This window comes from Camelus dromedarius, chromosome 12 (genome assembly GCF_036321535.1).
Source record: "Camelus dromedarius isolate mCamDro1 chromosome 12, mCamDro1.pat, whole genome shotgun sequence".
Taxonomy (NCBI): Eukaryota; Metazoa; Chordata; class Mammalia; order Artiodactyla; family Camelidae; genus Camelus; species Camelus dromedarius.
The window spans coordinates 35235521-35262734 of record NC_087447.1 but is presented as its reverse complement, the minus strand read 5'-3'; the positions used below and the strand labels follow the sequence as shown (position 1 = coordinate 35262734).

Sequence of the window (27214 nt, the reverse complement as noted above, 5' to 3'; positions counted from 1 at the left end):
ATTTGACCGTGTTGGACTTTTCAAAAAGCAGATTTTACAGGTCACTGAAACTATGTGAAACCAGGTGAGGGTTCTGTGAGCCCTGTCTCTATGCTAGAAGTAAAGGTGAGGGACTTATCTCTGTCTCTGTATTTCATTCAGAAAGTCTGTTTTTCCACCTTTGGACAGTGTCCACTTGGTGCTTAGACATCTTCCCCCAATATTCTACAAATACAGATATACATGTGGTCTTTATTTTAGGCTGATGTCCGGCCCCAAACAGATGGATGTAATGGTTTGAGATACAATTTAACCTCTGATATAATTGAGTCCATATTTAGGACCTATCCAGCAGGTAAGAAGAATCAGTTCTTCCAGGAAGTTAAATATTTGTTTGGATAAATTCAGTAATACATCAATGAGAAAAAAAGTTTCACCTGTATTCCCGATAAAGTGCAGTAAAATATGTAAAGTACTTTAATCCAGTGCCTGACACGTGGTAGGTATTAAGGGCTTAGCATAAATGTGCTGTCATCAGTCCATTGGTATGATGACTTTCATGTTCTTTCCATCAGTGGTTCTTAAACTATTTACTCTTCAGTGTTTCTGAGTAAGATGGCATGCTACAGAGGCATCAATAAATGAGTCTCTAGAGTAGTAACTCAGATCATCCTTCATGCTGCCTCCAGAGTGACCTTTCTAACCCACAAATCATTTCCCTTGCAAAAATCATCCTAAAAGTTCAAATGTCTCATGATTTATGATATGCAGCCAAGGTGGACAGCCACTGCTTCAGCCATTCTTCTGACTAAACAGCGCTCTCTCAAGCCATACACTGTTCTCTCTTCCTATTTCCTCACTCCTGCTCCTTTAGTCCTTAGGAAACATCTCTCTCCAACAGGACTCACCTCAAACATCAGTTCATTGCCACCTCTATAAAATCCTGATTTCCTCAGACAGACGTAAGCCCCCTCCCCATACCTTCCATAGGGCCTTGTGTCTTATCACATTATAATGTGATTATTTTTGTATCTTTCTGATAACAACATAATAATATAGTGTTTGCTATATGTCAGACACCATTCTAAGGCCTTACATGTATGTTAACTCATTTAATCATCATAAATAATACCTATGAAGTGGGTACTATCATTACCCTCATAATACAGATGTGGAAACCAAGATAGAGAAAGATTAAATAAATTGTCTAAGGTCACACAAATAGTAAATAGTGGACCTAGTATTTTAAACTTAAGCTCTCTGGCTTTAAGAGATCTTAACCTCTTAACCTCCTTGCTCAGTGTAAGCTTCTGCAGTGCTGAACAATAGTCCAGTGGGTTATGATGATCTATACTTCCCCAGCACTTAACACTGTGGCCTTGGATTGAAAGTGCATACATATAAATTGTCAAACAAGAAAAGTCAATCTCGATGTTTCCACTAAAACTTTGAAACTTGCAGATTTTCTTGGTGCAAAATAAGATTTTGTTTGTAATTTGTTAAGATTTGTAAAGGTAGTGCCTCTCCTAATCTCTCCGTTTTTTTTATATTTGCAATTATATTATGTACAGTTGGCAAAGTTGAACAGTTTAATCTAGTTTTGCTGTTAGTCTATATTTAAACTAATTTGAGAGGTTTTAAGAAATGAAAATTCAGTATGTAAGTATTGTTTTTTTCCACAGTAAAAATGAAATATGCAGAAAATGTTCCCCACAACATGACAGAAAAGGAATTCTGGACACGTTTCTTTCAGTCCCATTATTTTCACAGGGACCGGCTGAATACAGGGTCAAAGGACCTCTTTGCAGAATGTGCCAAAATAGATGAAAAAGGTAACTGTTTGTCCCTGACATACTCTAGCATTTAATTTGCTCCTCTCTAGTTGTTAATGCTGTTAGTGATTTTTTTTTTTCCCTTGAGAAAGGTAAGACTTGATCAGCTTTTTATTTCACTGATTTTTCTAGGGTTAAAAACAATGGTATCATTAGGAGTGAAAAACCCACTACTTGATTTGACAGCTTTGGAAGATAAATCATTAGATGAGGTAAGTAATAATAAAAGGATTTATGAGAGAAAACAGTCTCTTCCTAGTCTTCAACATTTTTATAGTTTTCAAAATTGCTTTAAGTGTAGATGTTCTACTTGTGAGAAGGTGAAACAAAATGCTGTTTTGGGGAGTGGTTTAACAGAAGTGCTTTTCAGCAGCACTGTTCATTATTAAAATCGCCTTAGAGAACTGAAATTCTTGTGTGCGTTTGCTAAAACATTTTTTTAAAAGAATTTTCTAGCTCCCAAATCAGCAGTTGTCTAGGTATTAATGAAGGTTTAACTTGTTTTTCGCTCTAGCTAACATTAAAGAAATGTGGGTAAATATTAGTAGACAGAGAAAAGATAACATTGTTGAATGCCCACTGTTTGCCAAATCTTGAGCACAATCATGACCTTTACCCGACATTAGCCCCAGTATGTTTCAACAGCTAGACCATCAAGTATGAGCTTCTTACCTCAGCATCCTGACTCCAGACTTAGAAATTTATCCAATTACAGAGCAACAGGTGATCCTTCTGATCAAGGCTGATTCCACCCCTTCCTCTCTTCTAGGCTAGAAACCTGCCTTCCTCAGTTTTTCTCGTCACATTCACACATTTTAGTTTTCTTGTCCTTCCTTTGGCTCCTGTTCTGCTGGCCGTATGCACACACTCGTACCTTCCTATCTTTTTTTTTAACCCTAACTTTTCCCTCTTATTTTAGTGTATGTATGTACTAGGTGAGAAAACTAATGGTAAAATTTTGTTCTGTAGTCTAAATTATAAATTAATAGAAAATATTCCTTGGTGCCCCAGTGAGTCATTTCCCTAATGAAATTCAGTTGTTTTCTTTTTTCTTTTTTTTTTTTTTAGTTGTTTTCTTGATAATTCTCAGCACTCTGTCACTTCCTTTGTGAATCTCAGTACATTACAAACGTGGCCCTCTTTAATCACCCTGAAAAAAATGAAGCTTAGAGATAGAGTTTAATATAATGGGAGAAAAATTTAGTGTTTTTTTTTTTAAATAAAAATGGTAACATAAATGCAAGTGTGTAGCTTTCTTCACTTTGCCTATTAACAGTATCAGTCCAAGCTAAATATACCACACAGTTGTTTAAATTACATAGACTTTAAAACTAAACTACTTGGATTAGACTGTCTTTTTCAATATTTTAAAGTCCGTTTTTTCTTGTGAAATGAGGTTAATAGGACTGATTTTAGGGAGAGGATAGAAAAATTGGGGAGATGTTGTTGAAGGGTACAAACTTGCAACTAATGGATAAATTCTGGAGATCTTATGCACAGTATGGTCAACAATACTGTATTATATAAAGCTCAGAGTTTCTGAGACTAGATCTTGGTTGTTCTCACCACAAAAAAAAGAGATGATAATTGTGTGTTATCATATTGCAATCTCAAATCAACACATTGTATGCCTTAAACTTACACAGTATTATGTGTCAGTTATATCAGCTTCAAATGCAAAACAAAACCAAAAAAAAAAAAAAAAGCCGACCTTACAGGATTGCTACAAGAGTTGGAAGAGCCTGATATGTAGTAAGTGCTAAATAAGTAATCAGTGTTACCATTATTATTTTTTTAAAGTGCTTGCATAGTATTCCCTTGTATGTGTATATAAACATTTATATAACCAATCCCTTTAACAGAAATGTTGGTTGATTACCTTTTTCCTTTAGTGCCTCTTCTTTCCCTGTCATCCTCTAGTTGTTCTAACTATCCCAGGATATGGACTTGGGCCTCCTTCTAAATACATTCTTTCCATTCCATTGCTTTAAATACTGATTATGTAATGATGACTCTGAATTAGTCTTGGTCTGTCTAACCCCAGAACTTCAAAATCATATATCCAACTGCCCACTTGTTATCTTAGGTATTTCACAGACACTTCAGCATAATATGTCCAAAGTGGAACCTTTGATTCCCATCCTCTTTAACCTGTATCTTCCTGAATCTTCCCTTTGTCAGTTTAAAACAACAACAACAAAACATTACCTTGGACTCATTTGCTGAAGCCAAAACCTAGCAGTCTGCTTGAGTCCTCCCCTTTCTTCACCTCCAACATTTAGTTCATCACAGATCATCTGTAGTACATCTGATCTGTCTATAACTGTCTGTCTCCACAGACCACTTTCACCCTCTTGCTTTTAGGCTTCTGCCATCTTTGGCTTGGTTGCTTGCATTAACCTCCTGATTGATCTTCTTAGTTCCACTTTTGTTCCCTATAGTTAATTTTTCTCCAGCAGTAAAAGTTACAAATCAGATCCTAACACTCCCCTATGTAAAACTCTTCAGTGGCTTTTCCTTGACCTTAGAATGAAATCAAAACTCCTATAGGGCTCTTTTTGATTTGGCCTCCCTATTTCTGCCTTGGGTGAGGCTGTTTCAACTCAATTCATACTCCAAACACGGTGGCCTTTTTTCAGGTCTTTCCCAACGTTTTCCTCCTTTAGGGCCTTTGCACTTTGCTGTTCCTTCTTCCTACTCTTCTATCTCACTGGCTTCTACCCATCTTTTAGACATTTGTTCTAATGTCACTTCTTCAGGGAGACCTTTTGTAACCTCCCTGTCCAAAATATCTCATCCTGTTACAGTCACTACAACCCTGTCTTTTATTTTCTCCATAGCATCTGTCACTTTCAGACATGATCTTTTTTTTTTTAACCTTGTTTTGTCATTTGTCAGTCTCCTCTCAGTAGAATATAAATTCCATGAAACTAAATGTTTTTATTTAGTTGCCTATCGCTATCACATGGCCTATATTAGGCCCTCAGTAACTATTAGATAAATGATTGAATGGCATATGAGTCTTTTTACAGTCTTTCTTTTATATCTTTAACCTTTTGTCTCACCAGTCCCTGGCCTTCGTTCCAGGTATACTGAACTGTATACAAATCCATGACAGAAAATGTATTACGTTACTTCTGTACTTCTGTTTGAGCAGAGTGTTGTTTCCCTGTCTGCTTTGCAAGCACTAATCATTTTATGATGCTCAGTGAAGCTTTTTTGAACCAACCCCTGTTCACACACACCCCCTACACACAAACCCCACCCCAACCCCTGCAGTGGGATTGACCTCTTTCTCTCATGTAGCATCTATAGGTTTTAAGTATATAGACTGGCTTACAGCCCAGGATCCCACCAACTAGAATTTTGGCTCCTTTGGTTCAGGGTCATACCAACTTTCTATCTACAGCCATGCACTCAAGACAAGACATGTTTGAAAATGCTGTCTCATTTAATTCTCCAATATTCCTTCTTATAGAACTTAGAAAAGTTGACTGACTTGCCTAGAGTAATATTGGAAAAATGATAAAATCAGAATTTGAATCTGTATCTATCTGACTCCAAAGTCCATGCTTTTTTCACCTGTATTGTGTTCCTTCATTTAAAATTTTGCTAGCTAGATCCAGAATTGCTGTTTGAGAAGAAAATAATGGAGCTTACAATTAAGATATTTTTGTGAGGCTAAAAGCAGTTAGTGGTATTTCTTCATTTTTATGTGTATCATTTCACTTATTTTTAAATGTTTGTTTATAAATATTTTTTAATGTTCAGAATTAATGAAGTCCTATCATCTAGAAAATTTATTCAACTCAATATGTCTCTCATAATAGATAAGGAAACCAGAACTTTATTTTTAATCTACTAAATCATTTCTCACAGGGCTATGGCATTTCCTCTGTGCCGTCTACTTCTAATTCTAAATCCATAAGAGAGAATAGTAATGCTGCCATCATCAAGAGATTTAACCATCACAGTGCCATGGTCCTGGCAGCAGGTCTCAGGAAACAGTTAAGTATACATGCAAAAGTGCAGTAACTGGACTTTCTGTGGTAGCCAGAGGGAGTTTTGTTGTTCTGCTTGTGGTTTTTTTAACATTTTTTTCTCTTTCTTTTCAGAGAAGCACAAAGTGAACAAAATGGTGAGCCCAGTGGCATTGATGGAAATTCTGGAGATGCAGACTGCTTTCAGCCAGCAGTCAAAAGGGTATGGGTAAAAAAATTTGGAACGCTTATGGCTCACATTTCTCCAAATACCTTGTATAACCGCTGGTACATTATGTTGACCCTTGATTAGTTCAAATGACTCAGTTCTTCTAACCAAGATGTTAAGCATTTGGCTTAAATTATAGAACATTTTGAGAGTACTTCCTCAGTTTTGGCTCGCCAGCCTACTTGCCATGGACTCAAGTCTGTTAACTGTTACATTGTTTTGTTTTCCTTCACATGTACGCATACACACGTATTGACATACAGTTTTATTTTCTGGGAAAGAGGCATACAAAGGCAGTATGACAGAAAGGAAAAAAATAAAGGTTTGTGTATATGATTTTAGAAGATAGGATTTGGCCCCCCTGTTAAACCTGGCATTTCAGAACAGGAAATATCTGTCATTAAATACTGAAGAAATCACTTTGAGTTGTAGGGGAGAATGGACAGTTCCCTACTTGTGTATTTCTTCTCTCCCTGCAACTTTGCCAAGCTATTCCATCCCTCATTGTTTTCAGTTCCTCTCTCCTTAATTATAAAAAATAATGATAAAACTTTCTTAGAGGGCAATCAGGCGGTATTTATTAAAATTTTAAAGGTTTATGCTTTTAATTCTACTTATGGAGAGTATTCCATTTTGGATATTTATATGTGCAAAGATTTCGATAAAGATACTCATTACAGTATTAGAGAAAATAGCAAACATCCTACTATCCATGGTACAGTCATACAATGGGTATTGATTCGTGCAGTGATTAATGACTTTAAAAGGATTAATTATTGATAAATTTAAGAGTTCACATATGCCATAACAGTAGTTCAGTTCATTAATAGTAAGACAAAATCAAAAGAATAACTACAAAGTAAATTTTAAAGTATAGTAATTGTATTACTTACAACAGGAACCAAAGCATACGTTAGTAAATAAAGTTCACAGGACAAATTATATGATATAATTAAATTTATAAACTTTAAAAGGGGATTTATGGGCAAGTCTTTATATATTTCAATAACTTAATGTATATTTCTACAGGGATATTCTCCTTTAAAATTAACAAAGCCAATAAGATATTTCTTTTCTGACCAAAGAAAAAAGTAAAGCTGAAATGTAAGTTATAGAGAGATGCTAAAGAAGAAATCTAGGAAGTGATGCTAGGAAGAACTGCACGAAGTATTCTTGATTCTTGGTAGTGAAAGCTGTCAAAAATCATTGTGTGAATTTTCATAATATTCAACAATAAATGCTTACTTGAGGTGTTCTTTCAAGTCAGTAGTTATCTGCTGTGTGTTCTGTAAGGGTTTTATAGAATGAGAAATCCAGAAGTAATAACAGAGTCCTTACATTTGTGGAGCTTTCAGTTCATTGTGAAAGTCAGGTGACATAACTAGGCCTTGGCAGTTTAAGATTTGGATCTATATGAGAGCTTGGGTAGGGGCATGACTTAGGTAAGGCGGCAGCAGGGGTAGAAATGAGCTTGACATGTGAAAAGTAGTGAAGACTTCAGTGTGCCCTTGAAGTTGGCTGAAGGGTGAAGAGCTAAGAAAGTAGTAAAAACTTAGACTGAGTCTAGATAAGGTGAGACTGATAGATGTATTACTCTGAATATCATGATAAGGTAGGACTATTCAGACTCTTAAAATAAGGGTAATTTAAAATACCAAGTTTTCAAATTGGTCTTTTTTGAGATTATATTTAGTATATTTAATATCCTAGATGTGGTAGCTACAGATGAGAACTGACCAGATGAATTTCATAGCTATGTAGAGGATGAAATACTGTAAAATTACTTTCACAGATGTTTACATAAATTGTCTTCATCTGATTTTTTTTTTTTTAACAAGGCTGTAGAAATATAGCAGTTTGTTACTAGCCCAGGAGAAAACAGATTAGTAAAATTAAAATAAAGAATCCAAACGTAAACCCCAGTACTTGGAGGGATTAAATACATATAAACATGGCATTTCAGAATCAGTGGGAAAAGACATTCTACAAATGGTGTTAGGAGAACTGATTAATTATTTCGTATTTTTTAAAAACTCATACTCCCTCCTTATTCCCAGGTAAATTCTGAGTGGATCAAGATGTAAGCAAAAAAATTAACACGGAAGAATAAGAATAAAGGGAATAATTGAAACTGAAAAACACCGAATTGGAAGAAAAGTATTTCCAACACATATAAAATCAGTGTTATTTTGCTTGCTTTTTTTTAATTTGGGGGGAATAGTAAAATACACATTTTCATCTCTCAAATTTTCAAATATTAAAAGTTTGGTAATAATATGGTCAGAATGTAGGAAAGCAGGTACTTTATAAGTGGTTGGTGAGAAAATAGGTTCAACCATTTGTAGAACAGTTATGTCTAGGAAGTGAGGGTATTGGTGGGAAAACTTCATATTTACCCTCTGTACAGTTTTACTTTTTCAGTCATGTTCATTACTTTTGTAATGGAAAGTTACAATAAAAAGTGCTATGTTAATTATAGGCGAAGTTGCAAGAGTCCATTGAATATGAAGACTTGGGAAAAAATAATTCCATAAAAACAATTGCACTAAACCTCAAGAAGTCAGATAGGTAAGTTTGGTCAATATTAAATTAGCTTGAGGCAGAATAGTTGTATATAACACAAGTCATTGCAGAATATGTTCTGCAAGTATAGCACTCAAGTTTTAGTTTGTTACTGTAAAATACAGTAACCATCTATTTCCTTAAAAATTTGTGCATCTCAGGAAAGGATCCTAAATGATTAAAACTAAGAAAATTAATTTTTGCTCTCTGTGCTGTTTTATTCTTACTACTCTTATAGAAATTAAATTATTTTATTGAAATATCTTTAACTCTACTTGAGGGAGAATGTTGTATTGAGACTGCTAAAATAATTGAAAGACAAATGTTGAGCATCTTCGTTCTTTGTGATTAGTAATTTCTTCTTTGCTAACCTTCAGGTATTATCATGGTCCAACTCCAATCCAGTCATTACAGTATGCAACAAGTCAGGACATTCTTAATTCTTTTCAAAGTATTAGACAAGAAATGGAAGCTTATACACCCAGATTAACTCAGGTAGGTGACTTGCACTGTGTGAAAACCGGAATTCCCATAGTTAACTTCCTCAGTTTATGAGCACATTCAGAATGAGCTATAAAACTAATACTTCAGTGGGATTTAAAGATATATTTCTGCTAAATAAATTGAAAAAGTCGAGAGGTAGAAGAGGTATATATTTGGCATTTTCAAGAAGCATCTGAAAATAAGATGATAAATGAAACATAAGGTGAGTTTTGTGATAGCATATTTTTTCCTTCTACATACACAGTTTTATTGGGAAAACCTCCCAGATTTCAAAAAAGTTTCTGGACATTAGTCTTCATTTTCTACTGTCCTTATTCATACTTCAGTTGATCAGCAAGTTCTGTCAGTTCTTCAGTATTTCTTGACTCCATCACCTTGATTTAGGCAAACCTGATCAGTGTCCTACAGTGCCACTGCAAGTTATGTTGCTCAAAACATTCTGCTGTCTTATCAGTCTGCAGCTTAAAAGCCTTCACTGTCCCCACCTTGTTCCCACCATAATTGTCTAGATGCCTTTGGCGTGCCACATTCTTTATAATCCAACCCTAACCCACTTCTCCAGTCCCAACTCCGGCCATGTCTCCACCATTCCCTTCCCAACATAACCAAGAGTCCCGTACTCCAGCTTAACACACTAAACTACCCAGAGTTTTTTAATCGTATCATCTACATGGCTTCCTGTGCTTTTGCTCCTGCTTTCTCTCTTAGAGTATCCTTAGCCTGTTTTCTGCTTCTGCAGAACTGATAACAATAATAATTCACGACACCTCAAATTCTTTTGCCTCTTTTAAGCAGTCCTCAACATGCCCAGTAATGAGTTGTTTTTTTCCTTTTCTCTGTTTTCATAAACACTGAGACACTGAATTCATATCTGTGTTACAGTGCTTATTTCATATTGGGACTTATTTTTTTACTTTTTATTTTGAAGTAATCTCAGATTTACAGAAAGTTTTAAAAAATGTTTTCTGACCCATTTGAAGTGTAGATCCCTTTACTCCTAAATATTTCAGCCCGTATTTCCCTAAAACAAAGCATTCTCATAAATAACAGTACTATAGAAACAATAAATTAACATTGATAAAGCATTATTATCTAACCTATAGGTCTTACAGAAATTTCACCAGTTGTACCACCAGTGGCCGTATAACAAAGGAAACCTTTTCTTCTTGATCCAGCATCCAAGTCAGGTTCATGAGTTGCATTTAGTTTTCATATCTTTTAGTCTCCTTTAAAACGGAACAGTTTTTCAATCTTTGTCTTTCATTACCTGGATATTCGAAAAGTATAGGTTCGTTTCTTGTAGAATGCCCTTAATTTCCGTTTCTCTAGTATTTCTTCATAATTGGATTTTATATTATGCATTTTTGGCAAGAATACCACCTGAGTAAATGTGTAAGTGATGTGTCATCCTTAGTGCATCATATCAGAAAACATGTATTTATTTGCCCTAACTTGCAGTACTAACTTTGATCACTTGGTTAAGGTAAAGTGGTATCTACCTGGCTTCTCTACCATAAAGTTACTGACTTTGCTTTGCAATTAATAAGTATATTGTGGGGAGAGACTATGTATATGTTCTATTTCCCATCAAACTTTTACCCATTAGTACTTAAGAATCTGTTGATGATTGTTGCTGAAAAGTTATTACCATGGTAGTGGTTAAATGGTGGTTTTCTAATTCTGTCATGCCATCAATTGACATTCTGCTAAAAAAGGAATAGCTTCTCTTTCTGTCTCTTGTGTGTATTTATTTATTTGTATTAGCATGTACTCATGGATGTCACCCCCCAAAATGTAGCTTTGCCCCTTTGTATTCAGACCCTTCCCACGCCCTTCATACTGGCTACTGTATCTTCCTGATGGTGTCCTCATCAATTTTTGAGCACCTCTGTATGTTACAGCACAATGAGATAAATGTTCCAGGTTCATCTTATCCTTTCCCGCCCAGCCACGGAATCTTCCTTTTAGTAGATTTAGAAACTACTTCCTTCTGAGTAGATTTAGAAACCAAGATCTGAGTGCTAGATGTACTTACTGCTGTTGGGATGTCATTTGCTATTGGTGTCATTGTCGCCTTAGCAGACACAGCAAGGAAATATACATGTGCATATATATATGCACACATAACAAATTCGGGATTATTTGACTATGTCTTTCTAGACTGTAACTGTCCAACATCTGGTCCTTGAGCCCAAGTAGATCCACCTAACTTTTTTAAACTGTGGTACATCTCAAATATTTAGATTCTTTCCCATGCCCCAAAATGAGTGATTTCATTATCTGAGACACATGAATTGAGTCAGGAAGGCCTAAGAGATTCTCTGGCCTCAGGTGTGTACACCTGAGTGCAGCCAGTGGCTAGTCAGCAAGCTCAGCAGTCACTGGAGCGTCTAGTCACAATGCATTATATAGCATTTCTGACCAAAGGAAATAGGAACAAAGTGAACTCTTCATGTCCCCTCAACTCATGGTTGTCGTGTAATGTACTCTTAAACCGAGTTAAAAAAATTTTTTTTTTATCCAGCCCTTACACACATGGGTTTCTGCTTGTAAAAACTCCATTGAAAAGCCTTGGACGCACTAACCCTGTGCTTGAGCTGTTCAGGAAATGACCTGTTCCTCTCTATGGCCAGTGCCTGGCATTTGTTAGATACTCGTTGAAAAGATAGGTCACTTATGTCCCTAAATTTTGATACTGATACATTAAGGGATGTGTTTTTTCCTCCATTTGGTTAGCTGTATTTACTTCCTTAAAAAATGACAAATGATATGTTTCTGTTCTGCTGGGGGTGTTTTTCAGCTGTCAGCAATGATGCATGTTAACATGTTTTATTGACTTGTTTTCTTTCTATAAACTCAATTTTACCTTCAGTGCCAAGAGTTCACAAGTTATGATAGTGCTTAAATAAGGGCTTGAGTAGGCAAAAGCGTGTTTTTTGAGGTACCTGGGGACTTGCCTGGTATTACTGGAAGATTGGTAGGTAATTCTGTTACTACACATACTATGTTTCTAACTTCATGGAAAGTAGTCCACTCTTGCTATAAATTATATATTTATACAAGATAAAGACTTACTGGACATTTTGCTGTAAAACTGAAATGTAAAAAAGGTGGCAGAAAAGAGGAAAACGACTTTCTCTGTCTTAAATTTCTTTCAGGTTCTCTCAAGTAGTGCTGCCAGTAGTACCATCACAGCACTGTCACCTGGAGGAGCACTTATGCAGGGAGGGACACAGCAAGCCATAAACCGTACGTGCTGGACCATCTTCTGTTGCTATCCCATCACTTAAATAAGCCATAAAGAGCAAGTTGAGACCAGTGCTTAAGTTTTACTGGTTTTTCTTTGAAAGATTTATGGAATTTTTGTTTTGTTTTATGCATCCAGATCCTGAAACATCTAGACAAGAGCTTACATTTCAGAATTGTTTTAAGATTGTAAACAGTGGCACATAGCTTATCTCCCTATGTCATGCTAAAAGTTTTTTATTTTCTGTCTTGCCTCTTAAAACAAAGCAAAACCTGAAAATTCCTCCAAAATCCCAAGAGAATTTGAATTCTGTCATTTGCCACAAAAATCAATTTAGAATAGCACAACCTGGTTTGGCATTGGCAAAGAGTACACATTCAAATTTATTCTCTGAGTGGTCATTCTTTCAGAGACTATACATATGGGAAAATAGCTTTTACTCTGTGGACCTCTTTTTCTTTTGCAGAGATGGTGCCAAATGATATTCAGTCTGAATTGAAACACCTGTATGTGGCTGTTGGGGAACTTCTACGGCATTTCTGGTCCTGTTTTCCTGTTAATACGCCATTCCTAGAAGAAAAGGTCAGAACCAGTTCTAAACTTAGCCAACTGTTGTAGTGTGACTTAGTGAGGTGTTATTTTGAAATTGAAAAATTGTGTTGAATGCTTACCATGTGCTAGACACAACTTTGCATACAGTATTTCATTTAAGTCTCACAGCATCCTGATGAAATAGGTGATTGATACCCATTTTGCAGATTAAGAAACTTGAAATCCAGACCAATTCCATAACTTTTCAATTGTACATCTTTAAAACTTGTATCTACCTCTGGGTAGATACAAGCCACTGGGAGTTATTGAAGAACAGAAACCCCAAACAAGTCACATCAGTAAAATTATTTATTTGGTATATGTTTTAGGGGTAATGAAATTTAAACTGATATTTATAAGAAATATAGCACTAGCTATTTAACACTAAAATTATTTTAACCAATTACAGAACTTGACAAATGGAAAAAAATATTTTTAGTATAATGGTAATAGTTTTACTATATAGATTGCTCTTATAAACAGTCTTTAAGAGAAAAATAAATATCCCATTAAAAATAAAGGTGAAAGACTTAACAGGTAACTCACTAAAGAGTACGAGTGGCCCAGTAAATCTAAGAGGAAATTTTCATACTCACTAGTATTCACATAAACTGGCTTTAAAGCTACAGTGAAAAAAGCATTTTTTCATCTATAATTTGCAAAAGAATAAAAAACTTAAAATGATCAGTGTTGGTCAAGTTGCTAAGAATATAATTTTTTACTCCGCTCCAAATTCTACCTTTTTAAAAAGTGCTTTGACTCAGAAATTCAACACTTAGAAATTTAATCTAAATTAAGAATGAGTATCTGTACCCACAGACCTACAATGAATTATCTTCGACAAAGGAGGAAAGAATATACAGTGGAGAAAAGACAGTCTCTTCAGCAAGTGGTATTGGGAAAACTGAACAGCAGCATGTAAACCAATGAAGTTAGAACATTCTCTCACACCATACACAAAAATATGCAAAAATATAAAACTCAAAATGGCTTAAAGACTTAAATATAAGACAAGGCGCTATAAACCTCCTAGAAGAAAACATAGGCATAACATCCTCTGACATAAATCCTAGTAGTGTTCTCCTAGGGCAGTCTACCCAGGCAATAGAAATAAAAGCAAAAATAAACAAATGGGACCTAATAAAACTTAAAAGCTTTTGCATGGCAAATGAAACCATAAGCAAAACAAAAAGACAGTCTACAGAATGGGAGAAAATATTTGCAAATGATGCAACTGACAAAGGTTAATTTCCAGAATATATATATAAACAGCTCATACAACTTAATAACAAAAACACAACCCAATCCAAAAATAGGCAAGACCTAAACAAGCAGTTCTCCAATGAAGGCATATAAATTGCAGAGAGACATGTGAAAAAGATGTTCAATATCACTAATTATCAGAGAAATGCAAATCAAAACTACAATGAGGTATTCCTTAAAAAACTGAAAACAGACTTACCACGTGATCCGGCAATCCCACCCATGGCCGTATATCCAGAGAAAAATAAAATTCAAAAAGACACATGCACCCCAGTGTTTATAGCAGCACTATTTACAATAGCCAAGACACGGAAACAACATCAAAAGATTACTGGATAAAGAAGATGTGGTACATACATGCAATGGAATACTACTCAGCCATAAACAAGAATAAAATAATGCCATTTGGAGCAACATGGATGGACCTGAAGATTGTCATTCTAAATGAAGTGGGCCAGAAAGAGAAAGAAAAATGCCATATGATACCACTTATATGTGGAATCTTAAAAAAAAAAAAGTAATGACACAAATGAACTTACTATTTATAACTTAGGTGACTGATTTCTTGAATATGTGTAAGCACATTTGACTGTCCTTTATGATTGAATTACTGTGTTCTGTTGATTCATATTTTGTGGTTTTGTTCCTTTGATAACTATGTAAGTTTAAAAAGCTAAAGCTCTAATCTGTTCTTAGAAACAATGATCAGTACACACATGTAAACTAAAAAAAATTTGCAGTATATTGTATATATGTATTTACATGCACTATGGTGTGTATGTGCAGTCGAACTGTAATAATTCTACCTAATAAAACTGAAAAAGGAAAAAAAAATCTGCAATGAGGTATCACCTCACACCAGTCAGAACGGCCATCATTAAAAAGTCCATAAACGGTAAATGCTGGAGAGGATGTGGAGAAAGGGAACACTCCTATACATGGTGGGAACGTAGTTTGATGCAATTCCTCAGAAAACTAAAAATACGCTTTACCATATGATCTGGCAATCCCACTCCTGGGCATATATCCGAAGGGAACTCTAATTTGAAAAGATACTTGCACCCCATTGTTCATAGCAGCACTGTATACAATAGCTAAGACATGGAAGCAACCTAAATGTCCATTGACAGATGACTGGATAAAGAAGCTGTGGTTTATTTATATAATGGAATACTACTCAGCCAAAAAAAATACTAAAATAATGCCATTTGCAGCAACATAGATGGAGCTGGAGATCGTCATTCTAGGTAAGCCAGAAAGAAAGAAAAAGACCATATGATATCACTCATATGTGGAATCTAAAAAAAGAAGACACTAATGAACATATTTATGAAACAGAGACTAGCAGACATAGTAAACAATCTTATGGTTACTGGGGGGAAAAGAGGTGAGAAGGGGTAAATTTTGAAGTTCAAGATTTGCAAACATTAACTACTATATATAAAAATAGATATAAAAACTTTTCTTCTGTATAGCACAGGAAACTATATTCAGTATCTTGTAATAACCTTCAGTGAAAAAGAGTATGAAAACAAACAAAAAAGAATGAATGTGTGTAAATATTTAGCCATAGAGATGTTTCTCTCCCACTATCTATGACATAGAAATGGCCTAAATATCTACCAGGAGGGGATTGGTTAAAGAAGCATGTATGCACATACACTGAAATACTATACATCCATTTTAAATGATAACTTAGGATTTAAAAACTTTAAAATGTTTACATTAAACCAAGTGGAATTTTAAAACAGTATATACTGTATATCTTACACATTTATACACATGCACACAAGATTATCAAGAAGAATAAGAATTATGACTCAAAAAATCAAAATACATTAGATACTGCTTCTCTGCCTGATGGAGCCAGTTAATCTAAAAACAAAAGAAAGTAACCTTCCTATGTGTGTTTTTCTCATGGTCCCTGTAGGTTCCTTGAGAGTTCTTTGTATTTTATTATTTCTCTTATCTTTTTTAGGTAGTGAAAATGAAAAGTAATTTGGAACGATTCCAAGTTACAAAGCTCTGCCCATTCCAAGAAAAAATTCGGAGACAGTATTTAAGCACAAATGTAAGGCAACAATCTGATTTTGACCTGATTTTCTTTCTCTATGTAGTAAAATGTAAAAAGATGAAATTAACTTTGTTTTCCTGTGAATGAGTATATACAGTTTTTTTTTTTTCTGTTGCCAGGGGTACTGTTTTTTAATTGTAATGTGTGTCATACCTTCAGAAGTGTGTAAAATACATACAATTTTAAAATAATATGACAATATCTGTGTACCTACCAATCATGGTAAGAAATAGAACATTACTAGTACCCAGAGTTGTTTCCTGAGTGCCACTGTCCAGTTGCCTGTGCCTCTTTCACACCCTCCCAAGGCCTGCCTAGGCATTTGTCATAATCATCTCTATGCCTTTTTTTTTATTGACTTACAAGCAGTGTGTATGTTCCTAAAAATATTTATTTTGAAAATCTGAGTAGCAAGTACAAATCTAGCAATTGAAACAGTTCCTGGGCTATGGTCTGCCTTCAGCCTCCCTGGCTGTTTACAGCAGAGCAAGGCAGTAGGTAATGAGTGAGAGGTGTCACCTTGTGCCCAGGATTGTTAGCATTGTTTTTAATGCAAGGCTAGAGTAACCACACAAGAGTGTTTCTCTGTGTTACGCAAGTTCTCTCAGAGCTAACTAGGAAAAAACAGTATATATGAACTTAGAGTTCAGTATTTCAGTAAGGAGAATAATCAGAGAGTTTTACAGTTGAAAGCTGAAAAATCTTCATTAGTAGTATTTTTAGTTAGAGAATATTCTCTAAATATTCTAAGTGGTTTTTCTCAAAATACAACAGTATTACTTAGAAAAGAAGCTTAAGTTTCTTCTCAGCCGAGCAAGGATGACAAATAGGAAATATGATTGTAACTGCCTGGAGCACTATGATTTAAAAAAAAGATTGAGAGGCAATGTACACCCTTACAGGAGAATATGTTGTTCATCTTTTCTAGCTGGTACTGTGGAACCACTGCTGCCAATCAAGCAGAATAAATGATTTTAATATAGTTTCCAGACCGAACTAAATATCATAACACCACCACCACACACGTACACCCACCCCCCCACACACACACAATTATAACAGATACGGTAAATAAAGGTGGTTTTTAACTCTACTTCAGACCAAATTTAAGATACTGGCATGCTAAAAGGATTTAGGACTTCTGGTTTCTGTTTTCCTACTGTCAGAATTGACTTGTAGATTTTACAAGACTTTTACTTGCAACCACTTAAACACTGTCCGTCTCCAAGGAACAGATATTCCAAAGACATTCTACGTCAGGAGTCTATCAGCTTAGATCATTGTGTTCCTGTTGACTTTTAGTTATGTCCGTGATGAGGGCAAAATTCTTTTCTACTCAAGATAATAATCTTGACCTAAGATGTGACATAGTACTGATGTGAAGCCTTGGAACCATTTAGATTTTCTGTAATGTGCTGAGTTATATTGAATCCTGAAATGTTAGATCTGGAAAAGGCCCTAGAGAACATAGAAAAGTGCTTCAAAAGATTGGCTCTGCAGCAGAATTAGCTGCAGGAGCTTTTGAAAATCAAGATTCCTGGGTCTCATCCCAGACCTGCTGCATCTTCAGAGGAATCAGGAATTCAGAATCTTCAGAGGAGTAAGGCATTTTTCAAATTTTCTGTAAGATAAGGTGGATGCTACCCTCTTGTCCTTAGTCAAGAAACTAATGTTTAAATCTAGAAATCACTAGTTTGGTTCATTCCTTTCATTTGATAGAAGAAACTGAGGCCTAGAACACAGGCTGTCATGCTGCCCTATTGCTGGTTAATGACAGGGCAGACATACAACCCAGGCAGAGCAGGTGAATTTCCAGCCTCTGCTGTGTACCGCACCATCTCTTACCTTTCTGTGCAGAATGTGTCTGATAACACCTTCCCAGAGGGCTTGCTTGTTGCCTTGTGAAAATACAAAAGAGCTTGGAAACTACTCTGAAGTACTTGCCAGACCTGGCAAGTAGCATTAGCTTCCGCAGCCTTTACCCTGTCGTTGCTTAAAGTGTCTCACTGTGTTTTTCAGTTGGTAAGTCACATAGAGGAGATGCTCCAGACAGCCTACAACAAGCTCCACACATGGCAGTCACGGCGTCTGATGAAGAAAACGTGAAGTGCCTGTGGCTCTCACAGGTTTTGTGAGACTGAGAGAACTGTGACCTGCAGTGACTCTGGAAACCTGACCTGACAGACATGCAGGCAGTCACACACAAGTGACAGGAAACATCTGCACCACGCCGACTCTCGGAGCTGATGCTATTGTACTTGCACATTGAGAACTGAAAGGAAAGGAACTATGATTAAACTAAAAGCTGGGGAGGTAAATTAAGGCAGAACCAAAATGAGCTAAGTTGCAAATAAATAAATATATATATATATATATGTATACATATACATATATATGTATATATATATATATGTATGTATGTATATTTTAAAGACACTGTTTACCGCAGTTACTCAGGAACTGCTTTTGATTCACATTAAGCTGCTTTCAGAAATTTAAAAAAAAAACTTTTTAAAAGGGTGCATTGATAAAAATCTGAGGTTTTGGGGGGCATTGTTTTTCTGTGTAAATTTTTTTCCTAAGTTTATGGCACAGGGTACACCTTAAGTATTTCTCCTCCATCTTCCGCTTGGACCCTCAAGTTTTACTGAATTCTAGTTGTACCTTACATCAGCAAGTTAAAGAGAGTACTTTAAAAAGAGGGAGACTGTTGCTCAAACATCAGGAAACAGTTGTATTCATAAGATATCATTGGTCCTGTGTTTCCTACGGAAATAAGAAACAATAAATATTGCACTGAATGTTTGTGGTTTGGAGTCCCTAAATGATAAAGAGGGAGCGTATTTGCAGAAAGTTGTGTGGGGTTTTTATGCAGAATTTTGTCAGAAGACAATGGCGCTGCATGTTTTTCTTTGAGTGCAAATGTACATTGCTAAGATTTTTTTTAAGATGGCATGTGCTTTGAAAAGAGGAAATTGCATTTTTAAGAGTTTAAAAATCTTATGAGTGAGAAATATAAGAAATCTTACTTATTTTCACCTCTTTAGAAAAAAATAAAAGATGTTTCTCATACCTCTTTTTCTCCAGTATCTGACTGTTACTGTCCTTGGCGAATCGATAATCATTGCATAGTGACTGAAAAGCCTAAATGAAAAGAAAAAAAAAAGATATGTTCTTGTTTCTGGAATCCATGCCATATTTTATTCCTAATAGGATCAACTCACTATTTGTCTGTCTTGTATTAAAAATTACAGGAAAAAAGTAAACCTTTTTATAGATCCTCTTTTTACTGTAACACATCTTGTGGATTTTCCTTGTGTGTGGTGTTTACTTGGGTGGGCTGCTGGAGGGCTACTCATTATTTTTTAAAGCTATTCATTATACAAGCTGGTTATCTTTCATAAATGGCTACAACAGGCCAAAAAACCTGTTGAGACTTCGAACCAGTAAAAGCAGAGAGGCAACATTACTCTTCTGCTTCAGTCCTCCTGTTTCTGCTTCAGAGCAGTATGGTAATGGTGGGATCCCTTACACCTTACAGTTTTACAGAGTGGTTTTCAAATATATTATCACCACAACTACTCTGTAAATAATAGCAATGGAGCAGAGAGAAAAACGTCTGAAGTAGAAGAGCATATTGGGATAGCAGATGTAAAGCGATAAAGTGCTCTGTTAAAGATTAAGTGATAAATATAATGGAACCTTAAAGAAGAAACCATTGGAGGAATTGGGTACGTTTCACTAAAGAGAACATTTTGGCTAAACCTTAAAGGTTGAATAGGGACGAGCATGGTGAAGGTGTGAAGGCTTTGAAAGATCCCAGTGTGTTGGGGGAACAGTGTTTGTTGGATGTGAGGGTTGGAAGTGACAAGAGGCTGGGAAAATCAGTTTAATTTAGGTTGTGAATGGCTTTGTTTGCCAAGGCAAGAAATTCAGACCTTACGCATTAAGCTTGGGGACCTCAGAGAAAATTTTAAGCAAGTAAGTTGTTTTTGTGTGAGGGTACTTTAGTTGGTTTGTTAGATTTAAAAAATTAAAATCTGGCAGTTAGGGAGGTCAAAACCAAGAAGTCTTTGGAACAGTCCAGACTGGAAACTAGGTCCAAATTAAAGTGGAGATCTGGTAAATAGAAAGAGGGGGACTAAGTAAAGACTTTTGTAAGTATGTGACCAAGTCTCAGAAAGTGAAGGACTCGAAGATTTTGCCAGAGATAGCTATCAATTTCAAGTCTAGTTTGCATTTGAAATACTTGATCCTTGGAGTCCTTTCAAAATGAACTTGGATGAATGGCAGCTGTTTAGGCCTACTGTGGCCCCACCTCCCTGCTGTAGAAAACGGTAGCAGTTGCTGGTGATTGAGGGTTGCTATAAGCCAGCGTTGTGCCAAGCATCTTTACGAATGGTTTCGATGTTAAGTAATTTACCCAAGTGCACACAAAACGGTAAGTGGCAGAGCTGAAGTTTACCCTGAAGTGCTAAGCTGCTGCAGTCACTTAGATAGGGTAAGATGCTTGTGAAGTTGGAAGGTTTTACTCGCCAGCCCGGGCTTCCATTGCCTAATTTTTCCTTTGAGTGCCCTGTCAGCCCTTCCTGCCTGCCTCCAATTCAATTCTGTGCTGCTTTTCTGGCAAGTCACATGGGGTTAGTCTGCCTAGTAGGTCCCATTAGCCCAAAGGACTGCAAAATGTAATAATGTAATGAAATCAAGTCCTGCCTTAGGAGAATGAGTTTCTCCCACAAAAACATAAAAACAGTAGTGCTAGTCTAGTTTGGACTTACACTGCAAAATGAGTAGGATTCCTTGTGATATCTGCCTCAGTCTGGAAAGCAAGATTGCTTAAACATCTGTACTTAGAAAGATAATCCACTCATCCAGACTGAGGGTTTAATCCAGAAAGTGATGTCCTGTTGGTGCATATATCATCTGGAACCAACAGTGGCTCATCTATGGAAAGCTGCCCGTTTTAAACTTAGATTTGCTGTTCCTGGTGTCAAGACTTGCACAGGATTCCTCAGTGCATTACCTCTGCCCTTTCCCAGTTTAGCTTCTTGAAGACTCAGCTGTTCTCCCAGTTCCTGATGCCAGGGGAATCTTATTTTCAGCTTTTAAATTGTCCAGAGCTGGAGAATTGCCTAGAACGGTGGTTCAGGATGATCAGCCTTAGTTTATAGTCCATATCCTTGGTTGGGTGTATACTAAAGTCACAAAAAAGACTTCAAATTCAAACTTTGTAACCACAGAACCCTGTTTTCATAGTGTTTTGCAGAATCCCTAACATGTATGAACATGGCATTGTACCTATTGAAGTGGAGCCAGAGGTCCAGTTCTTCCCACTACCCCTAACAATACAGCATGAAAAACCAATACCCTCTCTGGCCGCCTGGCAACCTGCTGCGTTTGTTGGGATGGCAGAAGTAGGCTGAAGTTGAAGCATAAGGTAAACTCTGGCTTGACTTTTAAATTTTACTCATCTGTAGTCATAGAAATAAGTAGCAAGTCATAGAAATAAGTAGCAGACTTAAACCCAATTTATTAGCTATTAAAACAGACCGAACACTCTAAAAGACAAAGATTGTCAGATTGGGCTGAAAAACAAGACCCAACTATACACTAGTTATAATCACAGAATGTCTATACTTACCTCATTGGACTTGACCTCTCAAATTCAGATTCACCAGATGTTAGAATTCAAATTTGAACCTTTATTACTCAAATTTATGCCTCTCTGGCTCTAGTAGTTAAGTGTCTAGTGAACAGAGTAGTGAGAATGAAATGACAAATACAAGATCACTATTACATTAATGTCCATTTTTAAAATTATTACAGAAGTATAATTTTTTAAGATTTGAATAGCACTGACATACATAAAATAGAAAATGTTTCTGTATCCTTACCCCCAAATCTCACTGTCCTGAGGTAGTCCTTACATGCATTTTCTCCTGGACATTTTTCTACACACTTAAATTTATTTTTCAAACCTACCACCTGAGATTTTTCTAGCAAAGAAATACCTGTGTGCACATTTATGCCCTTTAAGATAAACCTTGACAATGAGACTTTTCTCCTTAGAGAATCCATTCATGGTCCCATTTCTGTAAGCCAAATTTTTGTGAATTTCGGTCCTATCTATTAGTGTGCCACTTCTGGCACCCCGTAATCCATAAGAACGGGTTATCCCTGGCCTGAATACAAAAATTCCTTGGGATTTTATATATACAATCAGATTCTTATCATCCAAGAACATTTAGACCCACAGATATAAAAAGTAGAGAAAAAGTGTTCTCCCAGGATTGATTGCAGCCTCAGCAGCGGTAGAGATGTGGTATAGCAGAGCTGTTGGAGCACAGACGTTGGACCTATGCTGTTTGGGTTCAAATCCCAGCTGCACAGCTCATGTTGTATGACCTTGCGCAATTTACTTAATCTGTGCCTTGGTTTCTTCATCTATGAAGTGGATGGTATGGTAGTACTTAACTGATAAGAGTTTTTGTGAGGATAACAGATAATGTATACAAGGCACTTGGGGCAGAGACCAGCGCCTGATGAGTGCTGAGTGAATGTTTGCTGTCCTTATTGCTGGTACACATTTTCACTGACACACAGCGAAAGGCAGCATCTTCTTGACTCATTGTTTAGAAACCTAAAGGGAAGAAAATTCCCCCAAAGAACAGTAAAGATGCTTACTTCCGTACTTTCACCCCCAAAACTGCCCAAATCTAATCTTCATGACTTACCTTTAATAGATTTATTAATAGTCACTTTTTTGGTGCATTCTCCAAATCAGTTACTTTTTTAAATGTATATAAAATTGCTTGTGACTGATTTCACACTTCAACTGCAATATTTAAAAAATGAATTGTCTCCATTCCTTTGAGAACGTAGAGGACATTTCTGTGTTCTTTCCTAGGATGTAAAATGTAAAATATAGATCCAAGTACAGCTGTAAGTGAAAGGATACTATAAATTAGAACCCCAAAACTGTCTGAAATTAATGTTTCATTTCATCTATTATGTTTGATATTTAGGGGGAAAAGCTTTCCGTTTTTTGGCAGGAGTGGGAAGAGAAGCACATCCTGTTATCTCTTAACTACTTGCTAAAATTTTTTTCTTTAAAATAGAGGCTGGGATCAAAGAAAAAGCCATTGAAAATATGCTGAACTAGCAGGAGAGTGACCCTGAAACGTGGTGAAATAGGTGAAAGGGTTTCTCTTCAAAACAAGGTCACTAACAGTCTTCAGTGAGCACATCCCTAGACCTAAATATGGTGTTTGACATCTCAACAGTTGCATGTAATATCACAATTATAGCTTAGGCAAAAAGAAATTTCCTTAAAAACATAATAGTAATCCATCTTCTGTGTTCCATGAATAGATTAGTAGAAATCTAGCACTCACACTCTATAGTTGAGCTGCCTGGGGTCAAATCTCAGCCCTGCCACTTACTAGTTGTCTGGTTACTTTATCTCTCCACACCTCAGTCTCCTCATCTGTAAAATGGGCATAATAATAGTACTTCCAGATTTATTGTGAAGGTTAAATGAGCTAATAAATGCAAGTGCTAAGAACAGTGCATGGCCCTAATTAAGCATTCAATGATTGTTCTTCTTACCATTTATTATTATTCACCATTACCAGACTTCAGCTCAGAGCTTATTGACTCAGACTGAAATAATATCAACATTAACAGGGAACTGAGGCAGCGAGTAGGGGGAGGAAACTAATATTTATAGCTCTATTTGCCCAATATTTGCCATGCTACATGTACATTCTTATTTAATCCTTAGGATTCACTCCACAATTATTTATCAAGTTCCTACTATTCTTCAGTTTGCAACCCTGACGGTATGAAGTCTCCAGTCAGGAAAAGGCACCGTCCTAGAAGATGGGTAAAGAAGACTCCGCCCTCCTGGAACTTAGTAAACTGAGGTTCGGAGAGGTAAAATAACTTTCCTAATGCCCCTGACTCCCAACTTGGGAGTGGAGAACTAAGATTCAGACTCAGCTCTTCAAAGCAAATCCATGCAGCTGTGAACTATTGACCTCTCTGTCCCTAATCATCTTACTGTCTCCCCACCCTGCTCAGGCTGGAACCTTCTCTTCTAGGTGCTATAAAAAAAAGTAGAGAGAAGAAGAGCTATGCTACCAGGCCACACACAGAGAAGCACAGATGGCTCTGAGGTTGAGAGACTTGGCCTTATTCTCCTGAAATGCAGTGGTGTCGGAGAGGGATTCTTGGATCTGAAGCCACGAGGGAGGGCCACCCAGGCTCCAACTCTACTGTCGGTACCTAAGCACCATGACTAGGTCCTCAGAAGAACTCAAAGGGCCTTTGCCGTCCTGTTTTCTCCTGGCATTTGACTTTTTAAAGGTTAGGTTTTTTAACAAAGCTATACATGTTGATAATTTTAAAAGTCCAAAGCACTAACAGACACATACCAAAACATCATGTCCACCAACCCACTGCTCCCTACTCCTTCCCTCTGCACAGGATTAATCACTTTCAACTCTTTTAGCTGATATGACACCATTCTGTCTTAATTTATCAATTTTTTTTTCTCTACTGACTTACGGTTGTTAAGAATTTAGTGTTTTTATGTCATTTTTCCCATTTCTCTCTCTCTCCAGTCTCTCAGTATGGATATTTCACAACTTTTTTGATGATCAACAGTCAGTGTTGACATTTTGATAATGTAAATATTGTTTAGTGCTTCAGTCAGGATCCTGGCAGGAAGTAAATGGCACCGTCAAACTGGATAATTTGAGGAGATTAATAATGGGATGGATTGCAAGAGTGTGGAAGAGTATAGAGAAACCATAAGGAATAGTGCAGTTCCCCTAGTTATCAGGCCTAGGCCTGATGGAAAGGAGTGTTTTTTGGGAGAGAAGAGACCCTGAGAAGAGTTAAGGGACATAGCCCATCCATGGTTCCACAGGGAGGGCTCCATCTCGCTTTCCCTCTTTCCCCGTCTCCGCCAGGAAGGCAGAGGGCATGGGGCTCTGTTACTGTGTTGCTGTTTCAGATCAGCCCCTCAGAGCCCAGAGCAGGGTGGAGAAGGGGAGAATGGACCTCAGGACAAATAAAAGATATCCAGTAGAGGGGAGGGTATAGCTCAAGTAGTAGAGTGCACGCTTAGCATGCGTGACGTCCTGGGTTCAATTCCTAGTACCTCCTCTAAAAATAAATAAACAAATAGACCTGATTACCACCCCCCCACCAAAAAAAATTAAAAATTAATTTCCAGTCAAGCAGGGTACTAAGGTCCTCTAACTTTCTTTTTTTCCCCCAAGATTTTTAAATTATTTTTTTAAAGGGGAGTGGGGATAATTAGGTTATTTATTTATTTGTTTGTTCATTTATTTACTTTAATGAGGCATTGGGGATTGAACCCAGGACCTTGTGTATACTAAGTACACACTCTACCACTGAGCTATACCCTCCCTGCTTCTTAAGTTTCTTGACCAAATTGTTTGTCTTTCACCTCAGATTTCAATTTGCTGGATTTTCTAACACTCCTGTGGCTGTGGCTGTGGCTGTGGCTGTGGCTGTGGCTGTGGCTGTGGCTACTCCAAAATCTGAAAGTGCTATAAAACCCTTCTGCTGGCCCTTATATTTGAGCGAGGTGCTTCAAAGTGGGTTAGAAGCTCAATGTCTGTCACTGAGCAGGTCAGTTAAGGAGGGCCCTTCCATGGTGGTAACTGAGGGGAAGCCGGTTTGCTACTCAGGATTCTCAAATGTCTGTACTTGGGGAACTTTTCTCTGAGGCCATTTAGTCTCTCCGGAGAAGGAACCTCTGTGTTTCTACTTGGCAGTGTAAACCTGGATGCTGGCTTTCTGGGAATTGCCTCAGGAAGGGGGTTCTCTGTTTATATGCAGATATTTTCTTATGCCCCTGTCTTTAGCCAAGACCTCTCACCACTGCAGTTGCATCCTGGTTACATTTCCCCAAAGAATAAACTCCCTATTTTCAGAGGGGTAGACAGGAGGCAATTATTTTGTTGCAATGCTGGGGATAGCAGTCTGGTCATCTAACAGTCCCTTCCATCCCTCGTTTCAGCCCCACACTCTACTCCTACCTTCCGTAGAATCTGCTCCCTCCAATTCCTGAGCCCATCCAGTGTTTTGTGGGCAAATCAATCAGCTTTCATCTCTTCACTACCTACCTCTGTGGGCCCATGGATTTCTCTCTGGTGTTAGTCACACTGATTTCAACTTGCTAGAATGTTGTTGGCCAACCTCATCTGCTACTGTCTCCTCTTCCAGTCTCTTGGTCTTTATGGGATTACACTTTCGTATGATCTTTTCCCATTACTTAAGTGGGATTTTGGAAGGAGCTAAGATAAGCATATGAGTTCAATCCACCATGTTTAACCAGATCTACTAGGATTGAATTTTGGTGATGTTTTATTTTAGTGTCTACATGAATGCTCACCATTTCATGACTAGAGGCCCCATAAGATAATTGCTCTAAACAGTTATTACCCTGTCAACTGAAACAAAAACAAAAACAAAAACAAAACTGCACAACCTAAAAGTTGAGAATTGTATTTTATTCAGTGGACTTTCAGAGGATTTAAGCCTGGGAGACATCCTCTCAGATAGCTCTGAGGGACTGTTCTAAAGAGGTAAGGGAGCAGCCAGGATATATAGGAGTTTTGCAAAACAGGTAGATGAACATCAAAAGATTACTGTTAATTAAAGAAAAACCAGACATCTCAAGGTAATGAATTTAGCACTTTTCTATGTATGAGAAGATACAAGAGTCTGGGCTTAAGGAACTTATTCCTTTGATGTGCACCTCAACTATCTAGGGCCAGTGTCCTGTTCTCTCCCCTCCTGAATCCCCTCAGTGTGCACCGTTGAGGGGTGGCTACAGTGGCTGATGGCTTGATGGTGGGCAGCCTGTTTCTCTCTATCCTGAGTTCCCTCAGGCTGCGCCATTGTTGGGGGCAGCTA

The 27214-nt window shown here is 37.0% G+C and overlaps 1 protein-coding gene across 1 annotated transcript in view; it reads left to right on the top strand.

Moving 5' to 3' along the window:
• Positions 1-19333, top strand: part of GTF2H1 (general transcription factor IIH subunit 1) — a 31652-nt gene extending 12319 nt beyond the window's left edge. Inside the window, exons 5-15 of the mRNA XM_010987453.3 lie at positions 241-334; positions 1662-1811; positions 1944-2023; positions 5691-5818; positions 5927-6014; positions 8500-8588; positions 8960-9077; positions 12245-12335; positions 12800-12915; positions 16166-16258; positions 18281-19333. Coding sequence (XP_010985755.1) covers positions 241-334; positions 1662-1811; positions 1944-2023; positions 5691-5818; positions 5927-6014; positions 8500-8588; positions 8960-9077; positions 12245-12335; positions 12800-12915; positions 16166-16258; positions 18281-18367 — 1134 coding nt within the window. The 3' untranslated portion in view covers positions 18368-19333. The remainder of the gene's footprint in view (positions 1-240; positions 335-1661; positions 1812-1943; positions 2024-5690; positions 5819-5926; positions 6015-8499; positions 8589-8959; positions 9078-12244; positions 12336-12799; positions 12916-16165; positions 16259-18280) is intronic.
• The last annotated feature ends 7881 nt before the right edge of the window (positions 19334-27214 follow it).